We start from the raw sequence: 22,490 nt of genomic DNA on the forward strand, positions 1-22,490 counted from the left end.
TCTATTTGACTAAAATACTTTTAAATAATAACTATAAATATATATATAAATTAGTGATGTTTATTTAGTTTATTCAAATAATAGTAATAAATATTTATATTTTATTTATTTTTAATACTTTATCATTAATCATGAAATATATAAAAAATTTAAATTAAATATCTTTGTAAAATGTTAAAATATTTTATTTTATGTAATAAAACATTAAAAATAAACAAAATTTATTAAAACAATAATAAAGATATATTTTATATTTTATTTTTTATAATTTGAATCAACCAAATATTTATTACTAATTTATATATATAATTTTAATTATTATCGAAGGATATTTAATTATTTATTCAAATGGATTAAGATAATAATTATTGAAGAAACAAAACGGATACATTTTATGAATAAAAGAATGGGGAATGTATATCTACATTTCGGAAAAAAAAAAGTATTTTTTGAATTACTCTAACACATTGAATTTTTTTCTTTTGTTATTAATTTCTCTATAGCCCACAAATAATCGAATTCCACGTGTGCAGGAAATGCGGTTAATGATTTTTTTTTCTTTTTTAGCAAAATAGAGAAATTTAAATCCGTCCTTTTTTAAATAAATATAAAAAAATTATATCATTTGAGTTATAACTTATTGTATGCTATTCATGATCTTATTATTGAAAACTAAATTGATGAAATTAACAATACACATATCTAATAATTAAGGAATAAATTATAATAATATAATGTAGTAGCTAGTGTAATAGTTCTAATATAGCTGGAGCTTATCCTCATCGTCGATGGTTGGTGGTGTTATAATGACGTCAAAGTCACTTAGAGTCCACTCAGCAACTTCATCGCTGTCACTAACAAATATCTCAGTACCACTATCAAGTGATGTCCATTTTCTTTTAGCTGGAGGAGTGCCTGGATCCTGCACCACGTAAGAGAATAATAATGGAATCAGAAAAAGAAAAAGAAATCATATTCGTATTATTTTATGTTTTTTTTATATATTTTTTATATTTTTTAGAGATAAATTTTATTTTTAAATTTTTGTCAATTATTTTTAATATTAAAAGTCCAAGATATACAAGAAAAAAGACAAAACGTAAAAAGTGTTTTTGAATTTGAAAACATGTACACATGCCCACCCAGTTTTATCCCAAGACACAAATTTTATGTATCTTTTTATTTTTTAAAAAAGGTAGAACAAAAAGGAATACAGACTTTCTATTTCCTAATTCTATATTTGTGACCTACCCCAATTACTTTTTTTTTTTTTTTTGCCTACGGTATTCCTCCGTTTCACAAGATAAGGACTAGATCTAAACTCTATTTAAGGGTTTGTCGCTGGCCAATGGATTGCTGCATGCACAAGATAGGATTCAAAATTCAAATCCCCGACACTTAGCGGACAAGTGAGCTAATCACTCAGACAACCCAAGTTGGTTACCTATCCCAATTACTAAACATTACCTTATTAACCAAGGTAACGAACATCACTATACGATGAATGATATAAGAGATTCAAAATAGTGAATTAATTCCAATTATTACTTGGCGGAAACTCACATGCAGATTGCCTTTATATGAAGGTGAGAGTTAAGATTCGTTAGATGAAAATTTAGTCAAAGATGTCAAATTATTAACAATTTTTAATTATCAATTTCACACGAAAATAACTGTATTTGAATTTTCATCTTATTCTTACTAACCTGATAGAAGTAAAGCCTACTAGACAAGGCACCAACATCAAGCTCCCATGTCCTTGCATCTCCAACCCAACCATCACCCTTTTTAGTAGGATACCCATACTCACCCCAAATAGGATGAGGTAGCAACTGAACTATCTCTTGTGCCTGAGGATTACTATAAGGGTCACAAGTATCCACTTCATGCTCCAAATGTTTAGCATTCCCTGGTGCACAATAATAGTGGTAAGCAGAGTAAGGGAAATTATCAGTGTCATTCCTGTAAATTTTTCTATCTTCTGGTGTTATATGATATGGTGGGCAATTTCTTTGCCCTGTTGGGCTGCACCATGCTGGGGTTTCAGGGTTGATGATCATCTCACTGTATCTAGTTACATCACTGAGTACATCACCATCACAAGGTGCACCATTATTCTTCCAGCAACTTCCAATGTCAAGGAGGTAGAATTGGCTCTTGCCTCCTCCACCAAGCTTGATGTCTAAGGTTAACCTCACTTTGAAATTTGGTGACTCCGGAAGCTGAAAAGTTGAAAAAACCATAAATTGGTTTAATTTTTTTGCCAACCAAAATTGAATTGAATGCCTAGTTAGAAATTGGTCAATTTGTTGCCACTTTTCCAGAAAACATTGAATTGAATGCCTAATTAAACAAATTGAAGTGAAATGGTCTATATTCTTGATAGATTCTCTTAAACGACCTTCAAATTACAAAATGAAAGAAAAACATTATTGTCCTTTAAAATTAATTGTGTTTATTTAGCATTAACCTTTAAAATATTATGTCTACAACTATATTGCCAGATTAGTATAGTATTCTTTTCTCCTACCTTTATTATTGTAGTTGTTGAACATAATTGATGAATAAATTTCAGACATATCTTTCTTGATCTTAAAATATTGGATCTGAAGGAACTTTGGGACTAAAGTAATGAACAACTACTCACAATTTTGAGCATTCCTCTTGTATCATAATGGTAACCACCAGAAAATCCTTTTGTTGCATCAGCTCTAAGGTAAAGCATCAACCAAGGGTACTTCTTTGAAGTCTTGAGCTTATGTTTGAACACCCAACTCCCAACACTGACCTTCTTCTCCCAAATCACTTCATAGTAAGAAAGACCATCATATCCATCATCATCACAATCAAAACCCAAATCATAAGAACCACTGAACCCTCCACTCATTGTGCCCTCTTTGATCTGTGTCTGTTGATGGCACAAGATTGGTTGGTTCATGCACCCTTTGCCAAAGCAGGGGAACCGGCCGGGGCTATCGAAAGGCGGTACCTTCTTACCATTTTGAGGACACAGGCCAGACTTGGTGTCATAGTTTCCATTCTTGAGCATTATCATCCAAAATTGCCATGGATTTGGTGTGTCCTTAACCTCACATAAAGAACCTAGATAGAGCTCCTTCTTAGCTGCATAAATGTCAGTGTTGTTGATATCTTGTGGCCCAACACCATCAAATGGTTGCCCAACCCCAAGTTTGTTATCAGCTTCTGTGACCTTGTGTATCAGTTTCCCAGAATCTGGAATCACCAAAGAAGAAAAAAGGAAGAGATTTTTTGAACAATCAATTCCTCATACACCTTATAGACACCCACATTCAAATTCTTCCTTTTTTCTTTGAAAAATAATAAGAGAGGAGAATACTATATCAATAAAACAAAATTACTCTTCTCTCTTGTTAGTGGAGTTATTGAGCATAGTTGTTAGATATAATTCTAAACATAACATTTTTACCCTTTTTCTTTTGTTTACCCTTGAATTGAGTTGGTTGTTACAAATAACAGAATTCTAAATGAAAACTCAGATTATTTTAATAATAATAATAATAAATAAAAAACTAAAGTTACTTAAGAAAGGGTAAAGGAGTAAAGGACATAAATAACAAGGGTGGTAGAATAGAAAAAAAGAAACATGAGATTAAAAGGGGCAAAAACAAATGAAAATATGAATCAAAGTGATTTTGACAAACCTGAAAGATCAAAGCAATCAGCAGCTCTAGGACTACCCATGAGAGGTGCTTCTTGTCCAACTTCATTGCAGAAGTTCCAACCTTCAAATCCCACTCTCAAACCATCTCTCTTCATTCCTGGGTCTCCCACAGCTGAGACATGGCTCTGAACTCTTGTTATGGAGAGAAACACAAGAAGAAACAGAAACGTAGAATGGGAATGCTGCTTCTTTTCCATGATTGCAATTCCCATTGCCAATGAGATTCTCTATTGGATCAAGGGACAGTGTCTCGTGAGCATTGTTGTTGTTGTTGGAGGGTCTGATGTTATTGTTAGGAGTACCTTCCACTTCCAGACACAGTTTTTTATTTGAAAGAATCTTGGCTTTTCCCTTTCAAAGTACTACTGCCTTTTTTCCGGAACTTGCTATCTGTTATTCACTTATTTCATGTCCTTATTTATTGCTCCTTGAGTTTTAAAATAAATAAATATTTTTTAGAAACTTTTTTAACTAAAATAACAAAATAATTAAAGCATCTTTAATACTAATTTTAATTTTATTTTGAGTCCTATAAAATTATTTTACTCCCCTTCCATGCGAGATGCTAAAATGGCACTCTCTTCCTCTCTATCTTATAAATGTACATTTTCTTCCCTTCTAACTTTTAAAAAACCTTCTCTTTAATTTATTTTAAACTTTTTGTGTTAACTAATGTTAACTTTATCTATTTTTTAAAAAAAAATTATTTTCTAAAAAAATACCCATTAGCAAAAATTTTATTTTTTATCATTAAATTTTGCTTACCAAAATATCCTTTAATAAATTATTCTTTTATTGATTAAATTATATTTTTTTAAAAAATTTAATAATTATATTATTATTTTCTAAAATACTCTTCAATAATTTTTTAATTATTAAATTATAATTTTACCAAAATTTTTGTTAACAATTTTTTTATATTTTACTATTAATTTTTTGATATCTATATATATATATTATTTTAACATTAAATAAAAAATTTTAGTAAGATTATTTTTCAATATCAATATATATTAATTATTATACATATTAACAGTGGTAAAAATTTTTTATTTAATATTAAAATAATATATATTGATACAAAAAAATTAATAGTAAATATAAAAATAATTGTTAACAAAAATTTTAGTAAAATCACAATTTAATAATTAAAAAATTATTGAAGGGTAAGTATCTTAGAAAAAAATAATTTAAATATTAATTTCTTTGAAAATATTTTGGTAAAAATACAATTTAATCAATAAAAGAATAATTTATTAAAGAGTATTTTGTTAAGCAAAATTTTATGATAAAAAATTTTTTGTTAATGGGTAATTTTTCAAAAAATAATTTATTTTTTCTTAAAAAATGGATAAAGTTAATATTAGTTAACACAAAAATTTTAAAATAGATTAAAGAGGATGCTTTTTAAAAGTTAGAAGGGAGGAGAATGTACATTTATAAAATAGAGGGAAGGAAAGTGTCATTTTAGCATCTCGCAAGGGAGAAGAGTAAAATTTTCTTTAATATTTATGAAACCATAGGTAAAAAATAATAAGTTAAAATTTAAAATAAAATTTATCACTCAAATATTTAATTTTAGGTCAATTAAAATTTTATATTGATTTTAGTTATTCTATTAATATAGTTTTACGAGTGATAAAATTTTATTAATTTTTTATCAAAGTAATATCATTTTTCTAAAATGAGATCGATTTTATTTTATCTATTAATTTTAATATATATTTTAATTTTAAATAAATTTATTTTTTAAAAATATTAAAAGTGCTTTAAAAATATTCTATTGAGATGCCTATCAAAAAAGAGGTAATACTAAATTGGTACTCGAAAGATTTTGACGTTGATAAAATGGTATCTGATTTTTATTATTGACAAATAATCCCTGAGAGATTTTAAATTTTGACAAGCGTGTCTCCGAGCTCGCCGGAACACATCTTCGACAAGCACGCTGCTGACATGGCCACCGTATTTTGCTGAGATGGCCAAAATCCTCCCCAACTCTAATCCCCCCTCCCCAACGCACTTCCCCTCCCCTTCCCCAATGCACTCTCCCCCTTCCCCCTCCCCCCAAACGCACTCTCTCCCTTCTCATTCTCACACATACACTAAAAATTACCAGCAACAAACTACTAAAAATCCTATTCCAAATGAGAATGGCTAAATGTCAGTGTAAAAGGTTTTCCTCTTAGTTTCTATTATGATGGCAATAAAAACTTGAAAATTTGTTCATAAGCTTTATAACTAAAAATAAAGATCTCTCATCTAGCCACATTTTCTATTTCATTATTAAGAAAGTACCAAACTCAGAAGGATCCTTCTATATCCAGTATCAAACTCTAAACACAATTCACTCTCTTCCAAAGTGAGTCAGAGATCATTGTTTTAATGGCTAAATGCTTACCCTACAGCAATTTCAGAAAAAAAATGAGAAGTCACAAATTATATTCTTTCCTATTACTGTTGTTCTTGTTCTTTTGAGAAGATTGAGAAGCACGACACGCAGAGGCAGAGGCAGAGGCAGAAAAGGCAAGTCACGGTGGAGCCAAGATGGCCGTTGCTTCAACACAGATAGAAGAGGCACGGCAAGGCAATGACTGGCAGCGAGCAGCGAGCAGATACAAGCAGCAAATAGAGGTGAGTAGCGAGCTATTACGAGCAGCGAGCTATTGCAAGTGGCGATTGGCGGTGGGGAGATGAGGTACAGCTACCAGCGAGAGGCACGGAGATAAGGCCGATGAGTGAGGCGCTGCTGCTGTGTGTTCTGTTCTTCTGCTTGACCACACGGAGAGAAGTGAGACAGTGCAGGGGCGACGCGATAAGATGGCGACTATGCGGCTCTGTGAGAGTGAGAAGTTGAGGCGCCGTTTTGGCCTGTCTCAGAGTGAAAGAGTGAGAGTGTATTGGGGAGGGGGAAGGGAGGATTAGGGTTGGAGAATTTTCACTTATTATTGATTTAATTTAATTATTAATTACATCTAAGTAATTAGTCTAGGAATGCTGCCATCTCAACAAAACATGGTGGCCACGTCAGCAACATGCTTGCTGGAGATGTGCTCCGGTGAGTTCGGGAGCACGCTTGTCAAATTTTAAAATGTTTTAAGGATTATTTTGTCAATAACAAAAATCAAATACTATTTTATCAGCATTAAAATCTTTCAAGTACCGATTTGGTATTTACCTCTATTAGAAAATTATAGTTTATTTTAGGTAGTCATTGTTTGGTCGAATAAACATAGTGCAAGAAGTCAAGAACCACACAAAGCATTGAAATACATTTTTTAATTTTGAAATGAAAGCAACAGTGGTGTTATGTAGGGGATATTTCAAGTAGGCATGTATAATCCTATTGTGGAGGATAGCTGCACTGAAATCAGATGGTCACTATTCAGTGTTTTTCAAAGAGTGAACTACCAATCCGATCCCTGACCATTTCGCAGAATGACAAAGCAACTCCTGACGAATAAAGTAATCCACTTTGGTCCCTGTCCCATACTTCCGTGACACAAGGAGGTCCCTGTGGATGAATCTTCGGTAACTACGAACAGAAAACGCTGAGCTGTCACAGTGATCGTGTGTTAGCTTGCTGATGTGGATGATTGCTGCAGATGTGGATACCTGGTGCACGAAATTGTGATCATCAATGGCGCCATCAACATGGTACGCACAATTGCAATCTCAACTCTTTATCACAACTTCGCACAACTAACCAGCAAGTGCACTGGGTCGTCCAAGTAATAAACCTTACGCGAGTAAGGGTCGATCCCACGGAGATTGTTGGTATGAAGCAAGCTATGGTCATCTTGTAAATCTCAGTCAGGCGGATTCAAATGGTTATAGAGGATTACTGATTAAAAGATGAATAAAACATAAAATAAAGATAGAGATACCTATGCAATTCATTGGTGAGAATTTCAGATAAGTGTATGGAGATGCTTTGTCCCTTCCGCCTCTCTGCTTTCCTACTATCTTCATCCAATCCTTCTTACTCCTTTCCATGGCAAGTTGTATGTTGGTGGTGGACGAAATTGTGATCCATGTTCTTTTGTACTTGTATGAAATCATTATTATGGCACCGGTTGAATTCACAACTCCGTTCAACTAACCAGCAAGTGTACTGGGTCGTCCAAGTAATACCTTACGTGAGTAAGGGTCGATCCCACAGAGATTGTTGGTATGAAGCAAGCTATGGTCACCTTGCAAATCTCAGTCAGGCGGATTCAAGGATAATTGGATTATTAGTTTAAATTTGATTAATGGAATAAATAGAAAATAAAAAGGGATAGAAATACTTATGTAAATCAAGAGTGGGAATTTCAGATAAGCGAATGGAGATACTGTATGGCTCAAGAACGCCTACTTTCCTATTGCTTCAACTCAATCCTTCTTACTCCTTTCCATGACAAGCTGTGTATAGGGGTTCACCGTTCGACGATGGCTACTTTGAATCCTCTCGGGAAAATGGTCCTCTGCGGCTGTCACTCGCATGGCTAATCGTCTGGAGGCATCACACTGGCCGAAGGCTACATCCCATCCTCGCAGTGAAAACTACGCTCACGCGCTCTGTCACAGCACGGCTAATCACTGGTTGGTTCCCGCTCCTACTGGAATAGAATCCCTTGATTCTTTTGCGTCTGTCACTAACGCCCAGCACTTGCGAGTCTGAAGCACGTCACAGTCATTCATTACCGGAATCCTACTCGGAATACCACAGACAAAGTGAGACTTTCCGGATTCCCAGGATCCTACTCGGAATACCACAGACAAGGTGAGACTTTCCGGATCCTCATAAATTCCGCCATCCATCTAGCTTATACCACGAAGATTCTGTTGGGGAATCTAAGAGATACACATTCAAGCTCGGTTGCATGTACAACGGAGGTGGTTGTCAATCACGCGCGTTCATAGGTAAGAATGATGATGAGCGTCACATAATCATCACATTCATCATGTTCTTGGGTGCGAATGAATATATTGGAATAAGAATAAGAGAGAATTTAATGAAAAGTAATAGTAATTGTATTGAAACTTGAGGTACAGCAGAGCTCCACACCCTTAATCTATGGTGTGCAGAAACTCCACTGTTGAAAATACATAAGTGAAAGGTTTAGGCATGGCCGAATGGCCAGCCCCCATGATCTGAGAACTAATCGTCCCAAGATGTCTAATACATTAGTTAAATGTTCTATTTATAATAAACTAGCTCCTAGGGTTTACATGAGTAAGTAATTGATGCATAAATCCACTTCCGGGGCCCACTTGGTGTATGTTTGGGCTGAGCTTGATCAATCCACGAGCTGAGACTTCTCTTGGAGTTGAACTTCGAGTTATGACGTGTTTTGGGCGTTCAACTCCGGATCATGACGTTTTTCTGGCGTTTAACTCCAGATAGCAGCATAAACTTGGCGTTCAACGCCAAGTTACGTCGTCAATTTCCGAATAAAATATGAACTATTATATATTGCTGGAAAGCCCTAGATGTCTACTTTCCAACGCCGTTGAGAGCGCGCCAATTGGAGTTCTGTAGCTCCAGAAAATCCATTTCGAGTGCAGGGAGGTCAGATTCCAACAGCATCAGCAGTCCTTTTGTCAGCCTTTTTCAGAGTTTTGCTCAAGTCCCTCAATTTCAGCCAGAATTTACCTGAAATCACAGAAAAACACACAAACTCATAGTAAAGTCCAGAAATGTGAATTTAACATAAAAACTAATGAAAACATCCCTAAAAGTAGCTTAAACTTACTAAAAACTACCTAAAAACAATGCCAAAAAGCGTATAAGTTATCCGCTCATCACAACACCAAACTTAAATTGTTGCTTGTCCCCAAGAAACTGAAAATCAATTAGGATAAAAAGAAAAGAATATACTATAAATTTAGAATATCAATGAATATTAATTATAATTAGATGAGCGGGACTTGTAGCTTTTTGCTTCTGAACAGTTTTGGCATCTCTCTTTTTCCCTTGTAGTTTAGAGTGATTGGCGTCTCTTAGGAACTTAGAATTTCGGATAGTGTTATTGATTTTCCTAGTTAAGCATGTTGATTCTTGAACACAGCTACTTATGAGTCTTGGCTGTGGCCCTAAGCACTTTGTTTTCCAGTATTACCACCGGATACATAAATGCCACAGACACATAACTGGGTGAACCTTTTCAGATTGTGATTCAGCTTTGCTAGAGTCCCCAGTTAGTGGTGTCCAGAGCTCTTAAGCACACTCTTTTTGCTTTGGATCACGACTTTAACCACTCAGTCTCAAGCTTTTCACTTGCACCTTCATGACACAAGCACATGGTTAGGGACAGCTTGATTTAGCCGCTTAGGCCTGGATTTTGTTTCCTTGGGCCCTCCTATCCATTGATGCTCAAAGCCTTGGATCCTTTTTACCCTTGCCTTTTGGTTTTAAGGGCTATTGGCTTTTTCTACTGCTCCTTCTCTTTTTTTTCTTTTTTTTTTCTATTTTTTTTCGCCATTTTTTTTCACTGCTTTTTCTTGCTTCAAGAATCAATTTCATGATTTTTCAGATCCTCAATAACATTTCTCTTTGTTCATCATTCTTTCAAGAGCCAACAATTTTAACATTCATAAACAACAAGATCAAAAGACATATGCACTGTTTAAGCATTCATTCAGAAAACAAAAAGTATTGTCACCACATCAATATAATTAAATTAAATTCAAGGATAAATTCGAAATTCATGTACTTCTTGTTCTTTTGAATTAAAACATTTTTCATTTAAGAGAGGTGAAGGATTCATGGATTTTATTACTACAAGAAAAAAGGCCTATGGCCACGCTTTTTTCTTGCCACGCTTCAAAAGCGTGGCCAAAAGTGGTCTATGGCCACGCTTTTATGAGGGTGGCGATAGATTAGAAATTTGGCCACTTTTTTTTTGTCACGCTTCAAAAGCGTGGCGAAAAGGATCAACGGCCACGCTTTTGTAAGGGTGGCAATTGATTAGAGAAAAGGCTACGTTTTTTTTCTGCCACGCTTCAAAAGCGTGGCCATAGAGAGAAACAAGGACGTTTTAAAAGCGTGGCCACAGGGTTTCATTACGGCCACGCTTACAAAACGCGGCTATATGCTGGTGCACTTTTGCCACGCTTTAAAAGCGTGGCCAAAAGTTTCTTTTTTGCCACGCTTCAAAAGCGTGGCCGTAGAGAGCAACAATAACGTTTTAAAAGCGTGGCGAGAGGGGCCAAACCGATTGACCCAAACCTGGCTCCCAAACCCGGCTCCCAACCCGGCCCAAACCCGGCCCCCAACCCGGTCCCCAACCCAAATCTCTCTTTCCCCTTCGAAACCACTAACCCTAATGTCTCTTTCACCTTCGAATTGAAACTACTAGCCTGTATCGGAAGAGCTCCTCCCTTCGCCCGTCGCCCTTCGCCGTCCGAGCTCCTCCCTTCGCCCTTCGCCCTTCGCCCGTCGCCCTTCGCCGTCCGAGCTCCTCCCTTCGCCCTTCACCCGTCGCCCGTCGCCCTTCGCCCGTCGCCCTTCTCCTTCGCCTTCGTCACTGATGGAAACCACTTCTTCTTCATCTTGGTAATCTTCATACCCTTCTTCTCTTTCTTGTTCTTCTTCGAATCGGTGAGGATCTCTCTGTTCACCTTCAAGCTCCAGCAAACATGGGCGACGGCAAGCTCCTCCCTCTTCTTCTCCTCCAAGCCCTCGAATTCCATAGGTATGATCGATTTTCCTCTTTTTATTTTCTCGATTTCTCCGTTGTTTTTACTTTTAGGGCTTTCCCTTTTCATTTTCATTTTCCCCTGATTCGTTCTCTCTGATTGCATGTTCCTTTTCATTTTCATTTTCATGTCCCTGGTTAAATGATAATGCTGAAGACGCGTTGCTTGCGATGCTGTGGACGTACGTGGTTTTTTTCTGGAATGATAAAGCCACAAAGGTGCACTCTATTCACTATATTCTCCTATGATTTTCGATATGTTATGTTGACTGTTAATATATGTTGTTCGCGGGTAATAATGGATTCCATGGACTTTTTCCTACTATGATGAATGCTGATGATGATGAATGAAATGTCTCAGCCACGTGAGACACAAGGCTTCTGTAATTTACTCGTGTTGGTGTCAGAAAGAGTGAAATCTATCTTCTTCCTTGTGCAGTTATAACGAAAATGTAAGGAGTAAAAACAAAACATTATAACGAAAATGTCAAACGTGCTAGGAGAATAAAATTATAGTCCTATGAGATATTGAGAGTGCGCCCCCACCAGATACTAGCACATGGTAGGGAATCCAGTGCAGTTATCTAAAACAGTTTGGAAAATCTCAGCTTGTCTGTTTGACCAACCCTGAGTATATATGAATTCAATGCTGCCATTTAATGAAAGATCATGAGATAACTTATTTCAACCAGAAGGTTGATTAAGCATGGTTCTTTTGATTATTTCTTTAATACATCTACATTATCATAATTGAACAATCCTTATTTCAGATAAGAGAGAGTGTTATTATTTGTGATTAATAATATGGCAAAAGACAAATTAATTGAAAGAGAGAGTGTGTGTATAAGGGGAGTTTTCCAGAGTTGGAATATAAAATTGCCAGCCCATAGACATAGACAGTATGAAAATGAAAGATTGGTGGTACCACTTTCCAATTTTTAATTTCCAAGGTTTCTTTCACCATAAAAAAGAGAAAGGAACAAATTGCAGAAGGTGTATATCATGTTTTTTTATTCATGAGGGTTTGTTATAGTGTTTTATTCTTTTAAGGACTATTTAACGTTACTTATTAGCGTCAATTGTATTTTGTTTTGGATTCTTCTCTCCACTTTGCATAAAAACTCGCTTCTGATGAAAGATGCTGAAGTCACATAAAAAGTGTGTTTTCTTGCTGGTTTTGGTATTCCATTAATTCTCACTGTTTTTTGCGTTTTGCCTAAACAGTATTTTCACCTCTAATGGCCTTCTTTATTATTAGCTTTCCCCTAAAGAGGTTTTAAGTTACTGAATTTATATGATGTCATTTCTATTGGTGGACTGTGACTTCGTGAATGAATTTTAAGATAATCATACAATCGTCTTACTTATCAATACTTGATATGATGTCGTTTATTTGAACTAATTAGTTACCTTTATTCTTTTTCAGCATGGCACTCTCGGGGCACTTGTCCAAGATTCTGTTAAGAGCCACTACGAGACTCTGTTTTACTGTTTTCCTTCCCTTCCCCTGCTCCAGTTCTCTGCTTTCCAGGTTCCCCTTTCATCTCATTTGATTTTATTTCTGTTTGATTAATCTGGTTTAGCTCATTCTGTTTAGCTTGTTTAGTTCAACTAATTTAGTTTAGTTGAATTAGGTGGTTAGAGAATCTGGACTAGTTAGTGGATGTATGTTTTGTTTTGTTTACTGCTGCTGTTCGGAATGAATTTGTCTTTCCTCTGAAAGTTGCCCTGGATGAACTTGTTTATTGTGCTGTTTTGGTGTTGAATTCTAGACCTGTGATTGCTGTTTGTTGTAATTTTTTTTTCATTGTCCAAAATAGATGCTGTGGAAGTGTTACTCTTTCATTAATTTTTCTTGGTTTGTTGTTGCTGAATATACTGTTTGTTGCTGAATTCTGGACCTATGAATATACTGGTTTTGGTGTTTTTTTTCTCTGCTTGTTGCTTGGTCCATATTATATGAACTGCAATGATTTCAGTTTGTGGAACTGGTTAAGTCATATGAATTCTGTTTGGTGCTTGCTTGAACCTGGGAAACATGCTATTTACTGCTGCTGTTTATTAAGTGTTGCTGCTTCGTGCCATGTGTTAGCAACTCGTTTCCTTGTTGCGATTCTTTGTGCTTATTATGCATTCATGCTCATTACATCCTTAATCATTGGCTGCTGCTGATTTCTCAATTTGCATTTCCTCTTCTGCTCACTTTCTATGCATGCATATATGATGTTCATTCTTGGATTCTTTTTGGGGGGGGGGGTTTGCCTAAATTTGCTTGGCATTGGGAAATTGTTGTGTGATCATGCAATTGCACTTGGATTCTTTTGCAAAAATTATTCATGGATCTTATTTTTCATTTTCTTTTCACTATTAAGTAAATAATTAAATTAATTTCACATTGTACAAAATCACATGGGACTGTGGCCTAAAACATTGGATATCTGAAAGTAAATAGAAATTAAATTGATGTTTTCAGTGAGAAGGATTTCTGCTAATTCTGAGTGATTGAGGTTATTCATTTGTTTGTGATAGAAAACATTGTGTCCCTACTTTGATGTGGTTTCTGATGCTTGCATTGTGCTGCCATTATCTAATATAATCTGAAATTCTGAACAGCCATTTGAATTTGTATTTGCATTTCTCAATCATGCACTATTATTATATTGTCTATTGTTAATTCAAGTATAGTACACACGTCCTTTTTTTTTTCTTTTAGCAAAAAAAAAGCCTGAAAATATATAGAATAACATTAGAAGTATTATTTTTGCAGTAACAACCACTAACAACACTAAAGCCATTGAGAGAGAAGAAGAACAAGTTTGAAGAGGTTCCACTGTTTTGGCTTTGGTCCTTCCTCCCCGCTGGAGCCTTCATCTCTGTCATTCCCTACTCAGTCTTCTCTGCCATTAGTCACAGATTTTGCAGTTTATTGCTTAGTTTTAAGGTGTGGAGCTAAATCAATTTGTAGTTGTTCATTTGTGTTTTTTATTTTGCAGGGCACAGGTCAAAACAATTTACCTTGCAATGATGATACATGAAGTACAAGAAGACTTTTTGATTAGGAATTCTAATTCATGTATTAGGAATTTCACACTTTTGGTATTTTGAAGACGACTTTGATTAGGAATTCTAATTCATGTATTAGGAATTCATGAGTAGTTATGATTTTCACTTTTGGTATTTTGTTAGTGTATGTTGTTATGTGATCACACACTTATTTTGGTGACAATTTTATGAAAGTTAGATTACCTGATAATTGGTTATTGACTAAATTATAAAATTATCTATGAATTCATATTAGGTTTTATATATTTATGAAGATTAAAAAGGGAATTAGGTTACTGACCATCTTTTTTGCCACCCTTTAAAAACGTGGCCATATATGGCCATATCTCTGTTTATTGCCACGCTTGGAAAGCGTGGCTGTATCTAAGCTTTTTTGCCACGTTTTTCAAGCGTGGCCAAATCTCCTCTACTACCACGCTTTAAAAGCGTGGCCATATCTGGTCTACTGTCACGCTTGAAAAGCGTGGCCAGATCTACCCTATCGCCACGCTTTAAAAGCGTGGCCGTATTTCCCACCTATAGCCACGCTTTTACAAGTGGCAGTTTGTAAAAAAGCGTGGCAAACAAAAAGCGTGGCAATAGGCTGCAAAAAGCGTGGCGATAGAGCAATCGCCACCCTTTGATAGGTCACCCTTTTAAAAGCGTGGCAGTAGCTCAAAAAACGTGGCGAAAAGCTATCGCCACGCTTTTTTAAGCTTTTAGCCACGCTTTAAGGCATAGTTACTACATACTAATGATCATGAAATAAAGACACAAAACATAGATAAACACAACATTAAAAACCGAAAAGCAGAAAGAAATAAGAACAAGGAATGAATCCACCTGAGTGAGGGTAGCGCCTTCTTGAAGGTCCAATGGTGCTTTTTGAGCTCCTTTATGTCTCTTCCTTGCTTCAACAAGAGTGCCTTTTTCTTTATTCCTGCTCATATGAAAGAGAAGAGAAAAAGAAAAGGAAGAGGAATCTTCTATGTTACAGTATAGAGATTCCTTTATGTTAGTAGAAAAAGAAAGGGGATAAGGAAAGGAGAATGGTTCGGATTGTTAGATGAAGAGAAGTGAAGAGAAGTGTTAGTAAATAATTAATTAAATAAAATAAGAAAAGAGAGGGAGAATTTTCGAAAATAATTTTGAAAAAGGGGTTAGTAATTTTTGAAAATTAAAGATAAGATAAGATTAAAATTAAAATTTAAAACAAAAAGAATTTTTGAAAAAGAGGTGAGATATTTTCGAAAATTAGAGAGGGAAAAGTAGTTAGGTGGTTTTGAAAAAGATAAGAAACAAACAACAAGTTAGTTAGTTGATTGAAAAAGATTTGAAATCAAATTTGAAAAGATAAGAAGATAAGAAGTTTAGATAAGATATTTTGAAATAAAAAAAAATAAGATAAAAAGATAAAAAAAAATTTTTATTTTTTTTTTGGAAAAGATAAGATAAGAGATAAAAAAGATTTAATTTAAAAATTTGAAATTATTTACTTCACTAACAAGAAACTACAAGATAAGATTCTAGAACTTAAAGATTGAACCTTTCTTAGCAAGAAAGTAACAAACTTCAAATTTTTGAATCAAAACATTAATTATTGATTATATTTTCGAAAATATGATGTAAAAGATAAGAAAAAGATTTTGAAAAATATTTTTTAAAAAAAATTTCGAAAATTATAAAAAAAAATGAAAAAGATGTGATTTTTGAAAAAGATTTTGAAAAGATAAGATTTTTAAAATTGAAAATTTGACTTAACTCATAAGAAACAACTAATTTTAAAAATTTTTGACTTGGTCAACTCAAATTTTCAAAAATTTGGAGAAAAATAAGGAAAATATATTTTTTTTTTATTTTTGAATTTTTAATGATGAGAGAGAAAAACACAAAAATGACCCAAAACATGAAAATTTTGGATCAAAATACAAGATGCATGCAAGAACACTATGAATGTCAAGATGAACACCAAGAACACTTTGAAGATCATGATGAACATCAAGAACACAATTTTGAAAAAAATTTTGATGCAAAGAAAACATGCAAGACACCAAACTTAGAAATCTTTAATGCATGGACTCTAACAAACGAAAAATGCATATGAAAAACAACAAACAACAAAAAACAAGAAAACATCAAGATCAAACAAGAGGACTTATCAAGAACAACTTGAAGATCATGAAGAACACTATGAATGTATGGATTTTCGAAAAAAATGCAAGAAAAAATTTTAAAGCATGAAATTGACACCAAACTTAAAAATTGACTCAAGACTCAAACAAAAAACACAAAATAATTTTTTATTTTTATGATTTTATGAATTTTTTGAATTTTTATTAATTTTTTCGAAAATAAAGTTTAGAAAAACGAAAAATAAAAGAAAAATTTTGAAAAAGATTTTTGAAAAGAAAATTACCTAATCTGAGCAACAAGATGAACCGTCAGTTGTCCATACTCGAACAATCCCCGGCAACGGCGCCAAAAACTTGGTGGACGAAATTGTGATCCATGTTCTTTTGTACTTGTATGAAATCATTATTATGGCACCGGTTGAATTCACAACTCCGTTCAACTAACCAGCAAGTGTACTGGGTCGTCCAAGTAATACCTTACGTGAGTAAGGGTCGATCCCACAGAGATTGTTGGTATGAAGCAAGCTATGGTCACCTTGCAAATCTCAGTCAGGCGGATTCAAGGATAATTGGATTATTAGTTTAAATTTGATTAATGGAATAAACAGAAAATAAAAAGGGATAGAAATACTTATGTAAATCAAGAGTGGGAATTTCAGATAAGCGAATGGAGATACTGTATGGCTCAAGAACGCCTACTTTCCTATTGCTTCAACTCAATCCTTCTTACTCCTTTCCATGGCAAGCTGTGTATAGGGGTTCACCGTTCGACGATGGCTACTTTGAATCCTCTCGGGAAAATGGTCCTCTGCGGCTGTCACTCGCATGGCTAATCGTCTGGAGGCATCACACTGGCCGAAGGCTACATCCCATCCTCGCAGTGAAAACTACGCTCACGCGCTCTGTCACAGCACGGCTAATCACTGGTTGGTTCCCGCTCCTACTGGAATAGAATCCCTTGATTCTTTTGCGTCTGTCACTAACGCCCAGCACTTGCGAGTCTGAAGCACGTCACAGTCATTCATTACCGGAATCCTACTCGGAATACCACAGACAAAGTGAGACTTTTCGGATTCCCAGGATCCTACTCGGAATACCACAGACAAGGTGAGACTTTCCGGATCCTCATAAATGCCGCCATCCATCTAGCTTATACCACGAAGATTCTGTTGGGGAATCTAAGAGATACACATTCAAGCTCGGTTGCATATAGAACGGAGGTGGTTGTCAATCACGCGCGTTCATAGGTGAGAATGATGATGAGCGTCACATAATCATCACATTCATCATGTTCTTGGGTGCGAATGAATATCTTGGAATAAGAATAAGAGAGAATTTAATGAAAAGTAATAGTAATTGTATTGAAACTTGAGGTACAGCAGAGCTCCACACCCTTAATCTATGGTGTGCAGAAACTCCACTGTTGAAAATACATAAGTGAAAGGTTTAGGCATGGCCGAATGGCCAGCCCCCATGATCTGAGAACTAATTGTCCCAAGATGTCTAATACATTAGTTAAATGTTCTATTTATAATAAACTAGCTCCTAGGGTTTACATGAGTAAGTAATTGATGCATAAATCCACTTCCGGGGCCCACTTGGTGTATGTTTGGGCTGAGCTTGATCAATCCACGAGCTGAGGCTTCTCTTGGAGTTGAACTTCGAGTTATGACGTGTTTTGGGCGTTCAACTCCGGATCATGACGTTTTTCTGGCGTTTAACTCCAGATAGCAGCATGAACTTGGCGTTCAACGCCAAGTTACGTCGTCAATTTCCGAATAAAGTATGAACTATTATATATTGCTGGAAAGCCCTGGATGTCTACTTTCCAACGCCGTTGAGAGCGCGCCAATTGGATTTCTGTAGCTCCAGAAAATCCATTTCGAGTGCAGGGAGGTCAGATTCCAACAGCATCAGCAGTCCTTTTGTCAGCCTTTTTCAGAGTTTTGCTCAAGTCCCTCAATTTCAGCCAGAATTTACCTGAAATCACAGAAAAACACACAAACTCATAGTAAAGTCCAGAAATGTGAATTTAACATAAAAACTAATGAAAACATCCCTAAAAGTAGCTTAAACTTACTAAAAACTACCTAAAAACAATGCCAAAAAGCGTATAAGTTATCCGCTCATCAGTTGGGCATCACCATTGTCAATGGCTACAGTCCCATCCTCTCAGTGAAAATGTTCAACGCGCTCTGTCACAGCACGGCTATTCAGCTGTCGGTTCTCGATCATGTCGGAATAGAATCCAGTGATTCTTTTGCGTCTGTCACTAACGCCCCACAATCGCGAGTTTGAAGCTCGTCACAGTCATTCAATCCTTGAATCCTACTCAGAATACCACAGACAAGGTTTAGACCTTCCGGATTCTCTTGAATGCCGCCATCAGTTCTAGCTTATACCACGAAGATTCTGATTAAGGAATCCAAGAGATAAACATTCAAGCCTTGTTTGCTTGTAGAACGGAAGTGGTTGTCAGGCACGCGTTCATAAGTGAGAATGATGATGAGTGTCACATAATCATCACATTCATCATGTTCTTGGGTGCAAATGAATATCTTAGAACAAGAACAAGCTGAATTGAATAGAAGAACAATAGTAATTGCATTAATACTCGAGGTACAGCAGAGCTCCACACCTTAATCTATGGTGTGTAGAAACTCCACCGTTGAAAATACATAAGAACAAGGTTCAGGCATGGCCGTGAGGCCAGCCCCCATAATCTAAGAACTAGACGTCCAAAGATGATCAAAAGATCTAAAGTGATCCAAAGATGAAAATACAATAGCAAAAAGTCCTATTTGTAGAGAACTAGTAGCTTAGGGTTTACAAAGATTAGTAAATGACATAAAAATCCACTTCCGGGCACACTTGGTGTGTGCTTGGGCTGAGCATTGAAGCTTTCATATGTAGAGATTTTTCTTGGAGTTAAACGCCAGCTTTTGTGCTAGTTTGGGTTTAACTCCCATTCTTGTGCCAGTTCCAGCGTTAAACGCTAGAATTATTGAGCTGACTTGGAACGCCTGTTTGGGCCATCAAAGCTCAGGCAAAGTATGGACTATTATACATTGCTGAAAAGCCCAGGATGTCTACTTTCCAACGCAATTAAGAGCGCACCAATTGGGCTTCTGTAGCTCCAGAAAATCCACTTCGAGTGCAAGGAAGTCAAAATCCAACAGCATTTGCAGTCCTTTTTAGCCTCTGAATCAGATTTTTGCTCAGGTCCCTCAATTTCAGTCAGAAAATACCTGAAATCACAGAAAAACACACAAACTCATAGTAAAGTCCAGAAAAGTGAATTTTAACTAAAAACTAATAAAAATATAATAAAAACTAACTAAAACATACTAAAAACATACTAAAAAAATGCCAAAAAGCGTATAAATTATCCGCTCATCACAACACCAAACTTAAATTGTTGCTTGTCTCCAAGCAACTGAAAATCAAATAAGATAAAAAGAAGAGAATATACAATGAATTCCAAAAACATCTATGAAGATCAATATTAATTAGATGAGCGGGGCTTTTAGCTTTTTGCCTCTGAACAGTTTTGGCATCTCACTCTATCCTTTGAAATTCAGAATGATTGGCTTCTATAGGAACTCAGAATCCAGATAGTGTTATTGACTCTCCTAGTTAAGTATGATGATTCTTGAACACAGCTACTTTATGAGTCTTGGCCGTGGCCCAAAGCACTCTGTCTTCTAGTATTACCACTGGATACATACATGCCACAGACACATAACTGGGTGAACCTTTTCAGATTGTGACTCAGCTTTGCTAGAGTCCTCAATTAGAGGTGTCCAGGGTTCTTAAGCACACTCTTTTTTCCTTGGATCACGACTTTATTATTTTTTTTCTATTTTCCCTTTTTTTTCCGTTTTTTTTTGTATTCACTGCTTTTTCTTGCTTCAAGAATCATTTCTATGATTTTTTAGATCCTCAGTAACATGTCTCCTTTTTCAATCATTCTTTCAAGAGCCAACATTCATGAACAACAAATTCAAAAGACATATGCACTGTTCAAGCATACATTCAGAAGTCAAAGTATTACCACCACATCAAAATAATTAATCTGTTATAAAATTCAAAATTCATGCAATTCTTCTCTTTTTCAATTAAGAACATTTTTTATTTAAGAAAGGTGATGGATTCATAGAGAATTCATAACTTTAAGGCATAGACACTAAGACACTAATGATCATAAGACACAAACATAAATAAAACATAAAGCATAATTTTTGAAAAATAGAAAAATAAAGAACAAGGAGATTAAAGAACGAGTCCACCTTAGTGATGGCGGCTTGTTCTTCCTCTTGAAGATCTTATGGAGTGCTTGAGCTCCTCAATGTCTCTTCCTTGCCTTTGTTGCTCCTCTCTCATGATTCTTTGATCTTCTCTAATTTCATGGAGGCGGATGGAATGTTCTTGGTGCTCCACCCTTAGTTGTCCCATGTTGGAACTCAATTCTCCTAGGGAGGTGTTGATTTGATCCCAATAGTTTTGTGGAGGAAAGTGCATCCCTTGAGGTATCTCAGGGATTTCATAATGAGTAGGATCTCTTGTTTGCTCCATCCTTTTCTTAGTGATGGGCTTGTCCTCATCAATGAGGATGTCTCCCTCTATGTTAACTCCAACTGAATTACAGAGGTGACAAATGAGATAAGGGAAGGCTAACCTTGCCAAGGTAGAGGACTTGTCCGCCACCTTATAAAGTTCTTGGGATATAACCTCATGAACTTATATTTCCTTTCCAATCATGATGCTATGAATCATGATAGCCCGGTCTATAGTAACTTCAGACCGGTTGCTAGTGGAAATGATTGAGCGTTGGATAAACTCCAACCATCTCTTAGCCACGGGCTTGAGGTCATGCCTTCTCAGTTGAACTGGCTTCCCTCTTGAATCTCTCTTCCATTGAGCGCTCTCTTCACAAATGTCTATGAGGACTTGGTCCAACCTTTGATCAAAGTTGACCCTTTTAGTGTAGGGGTGTTCATCTCCTTGCATCATGGGCAAGTTGAATGCCAACCTTACATTTTCCGGACTAAAATCTAAGCATTTCCCCCGAACCATTGTAAGCCAATTCTTTGGGTCCGGGTTCACACTTTGATCATGGTTCTTGGTGATCCATGCATTGGCATAGAACTCTTGAACCATTAAGATTCCGACTTGTTGAATGGGGTTGGTAAGAACTTTCCAACCTCTTCTTCGGATCTCATGTCGGATCTCCAGATATTCACTCTTTTTGAGTTTGAAAGGGACCTCGGGGATCACCTTCTTCATGGCCACAACTTCATAGAAGTGATCTTGATGCACCCTTGAGATGAATCTCTCCATCTCCCATGACTCGGAGGTGGAAGCTTTTGCCTTCCCTATCCTCTTTCTAGAGGTTTCTCTGGCCTTAGATGCCATAAATGGTTATGGAAAAACAAAAAGCAATGCTTTTACCACACCAAACTTAGAAGGTTTGCTCGTCCTCGAGCAAAAGAAGAAAGAAGAGAGTAGAAGAAGAAGAAATAGAGGAGATGAAGGTGGCTTTATTTTTTGGCCAAGGGGGAGAAGTAGTGTGTATGATGTGTGAAAATGAGGGGATGAAGATGGGTTTATATAGGGGTGGAGAGAGGGGTAGGGTTCGGCCATCTAGGGTGGGTTTGGGAGGGAAAGTGGTTTGAATTTGAATGGTGAGGTAGGTGGGGTTTTTATGAAGGATGGATGTGAGTGGTGAAGAGAATGGTGGGATTTGATAGGTGAGGGGTTTTTGGGAAAGAGGTGTTGAGGTGATTGGTGAATGGGTGAAGAAGAGAGAGAGTGATGGGGTAGGTGGAGATCTTGTGGGGTCCACAGATCCTGAGGTGTCAAGGATAATTCATCCCTGCACCAAGTGGCGAGCAAAAATGCTCTTTCTGCCAATCCTGGCGTTAAACGCCG

General features: G+C 36.0%; 1 protein-coding gene across 1 annotated transcript; it reads right to left on the minus strand.

The window, feature by feature from the left end:
- Positions 1-576: 576 nt before the first annotated feature.
- On the minus strand, positions 577-4,076 carry LOC130947658 (uncharacterized). The gene is made up of 4 exons (XM_057876364.1): positions 3,684-4,076; positions 2,648-3,234; positions 1,707-2,222; positions 577-922 (listed from the first exon to the last, which is right to left on the minus strand). Exons 1-4 carry the CDS (start codon positions 3,913-3,915, stop codon positions 758-760), a joined length of 1,500 nt encoding a protein of 499 aa, XP_057732347.1. The 5' UTR covers positions 3,916-4,076; the 3' UTR covers positions 577-757.
- Between the last annotated feature and the right edge of the window lie 18,414 nt (positions 4,077-22,490).

The sequence above is a fragment of the Arachis stenosperma genome, chromosome 9 (genome assembly GCF_014773155.1).
Source record: "Arachis stenosperma cultivar V10309 chromosome 9, arast.V10309.gnm1.PFL2, whole genome shotgun sequence".
Taxonomy (NCBI): Eukaryota; Viridiplantae; Streptophyta; class Magnoliopsida; order Fabales; family Fabaceae; genus Arachis; species Arachis stenosperma.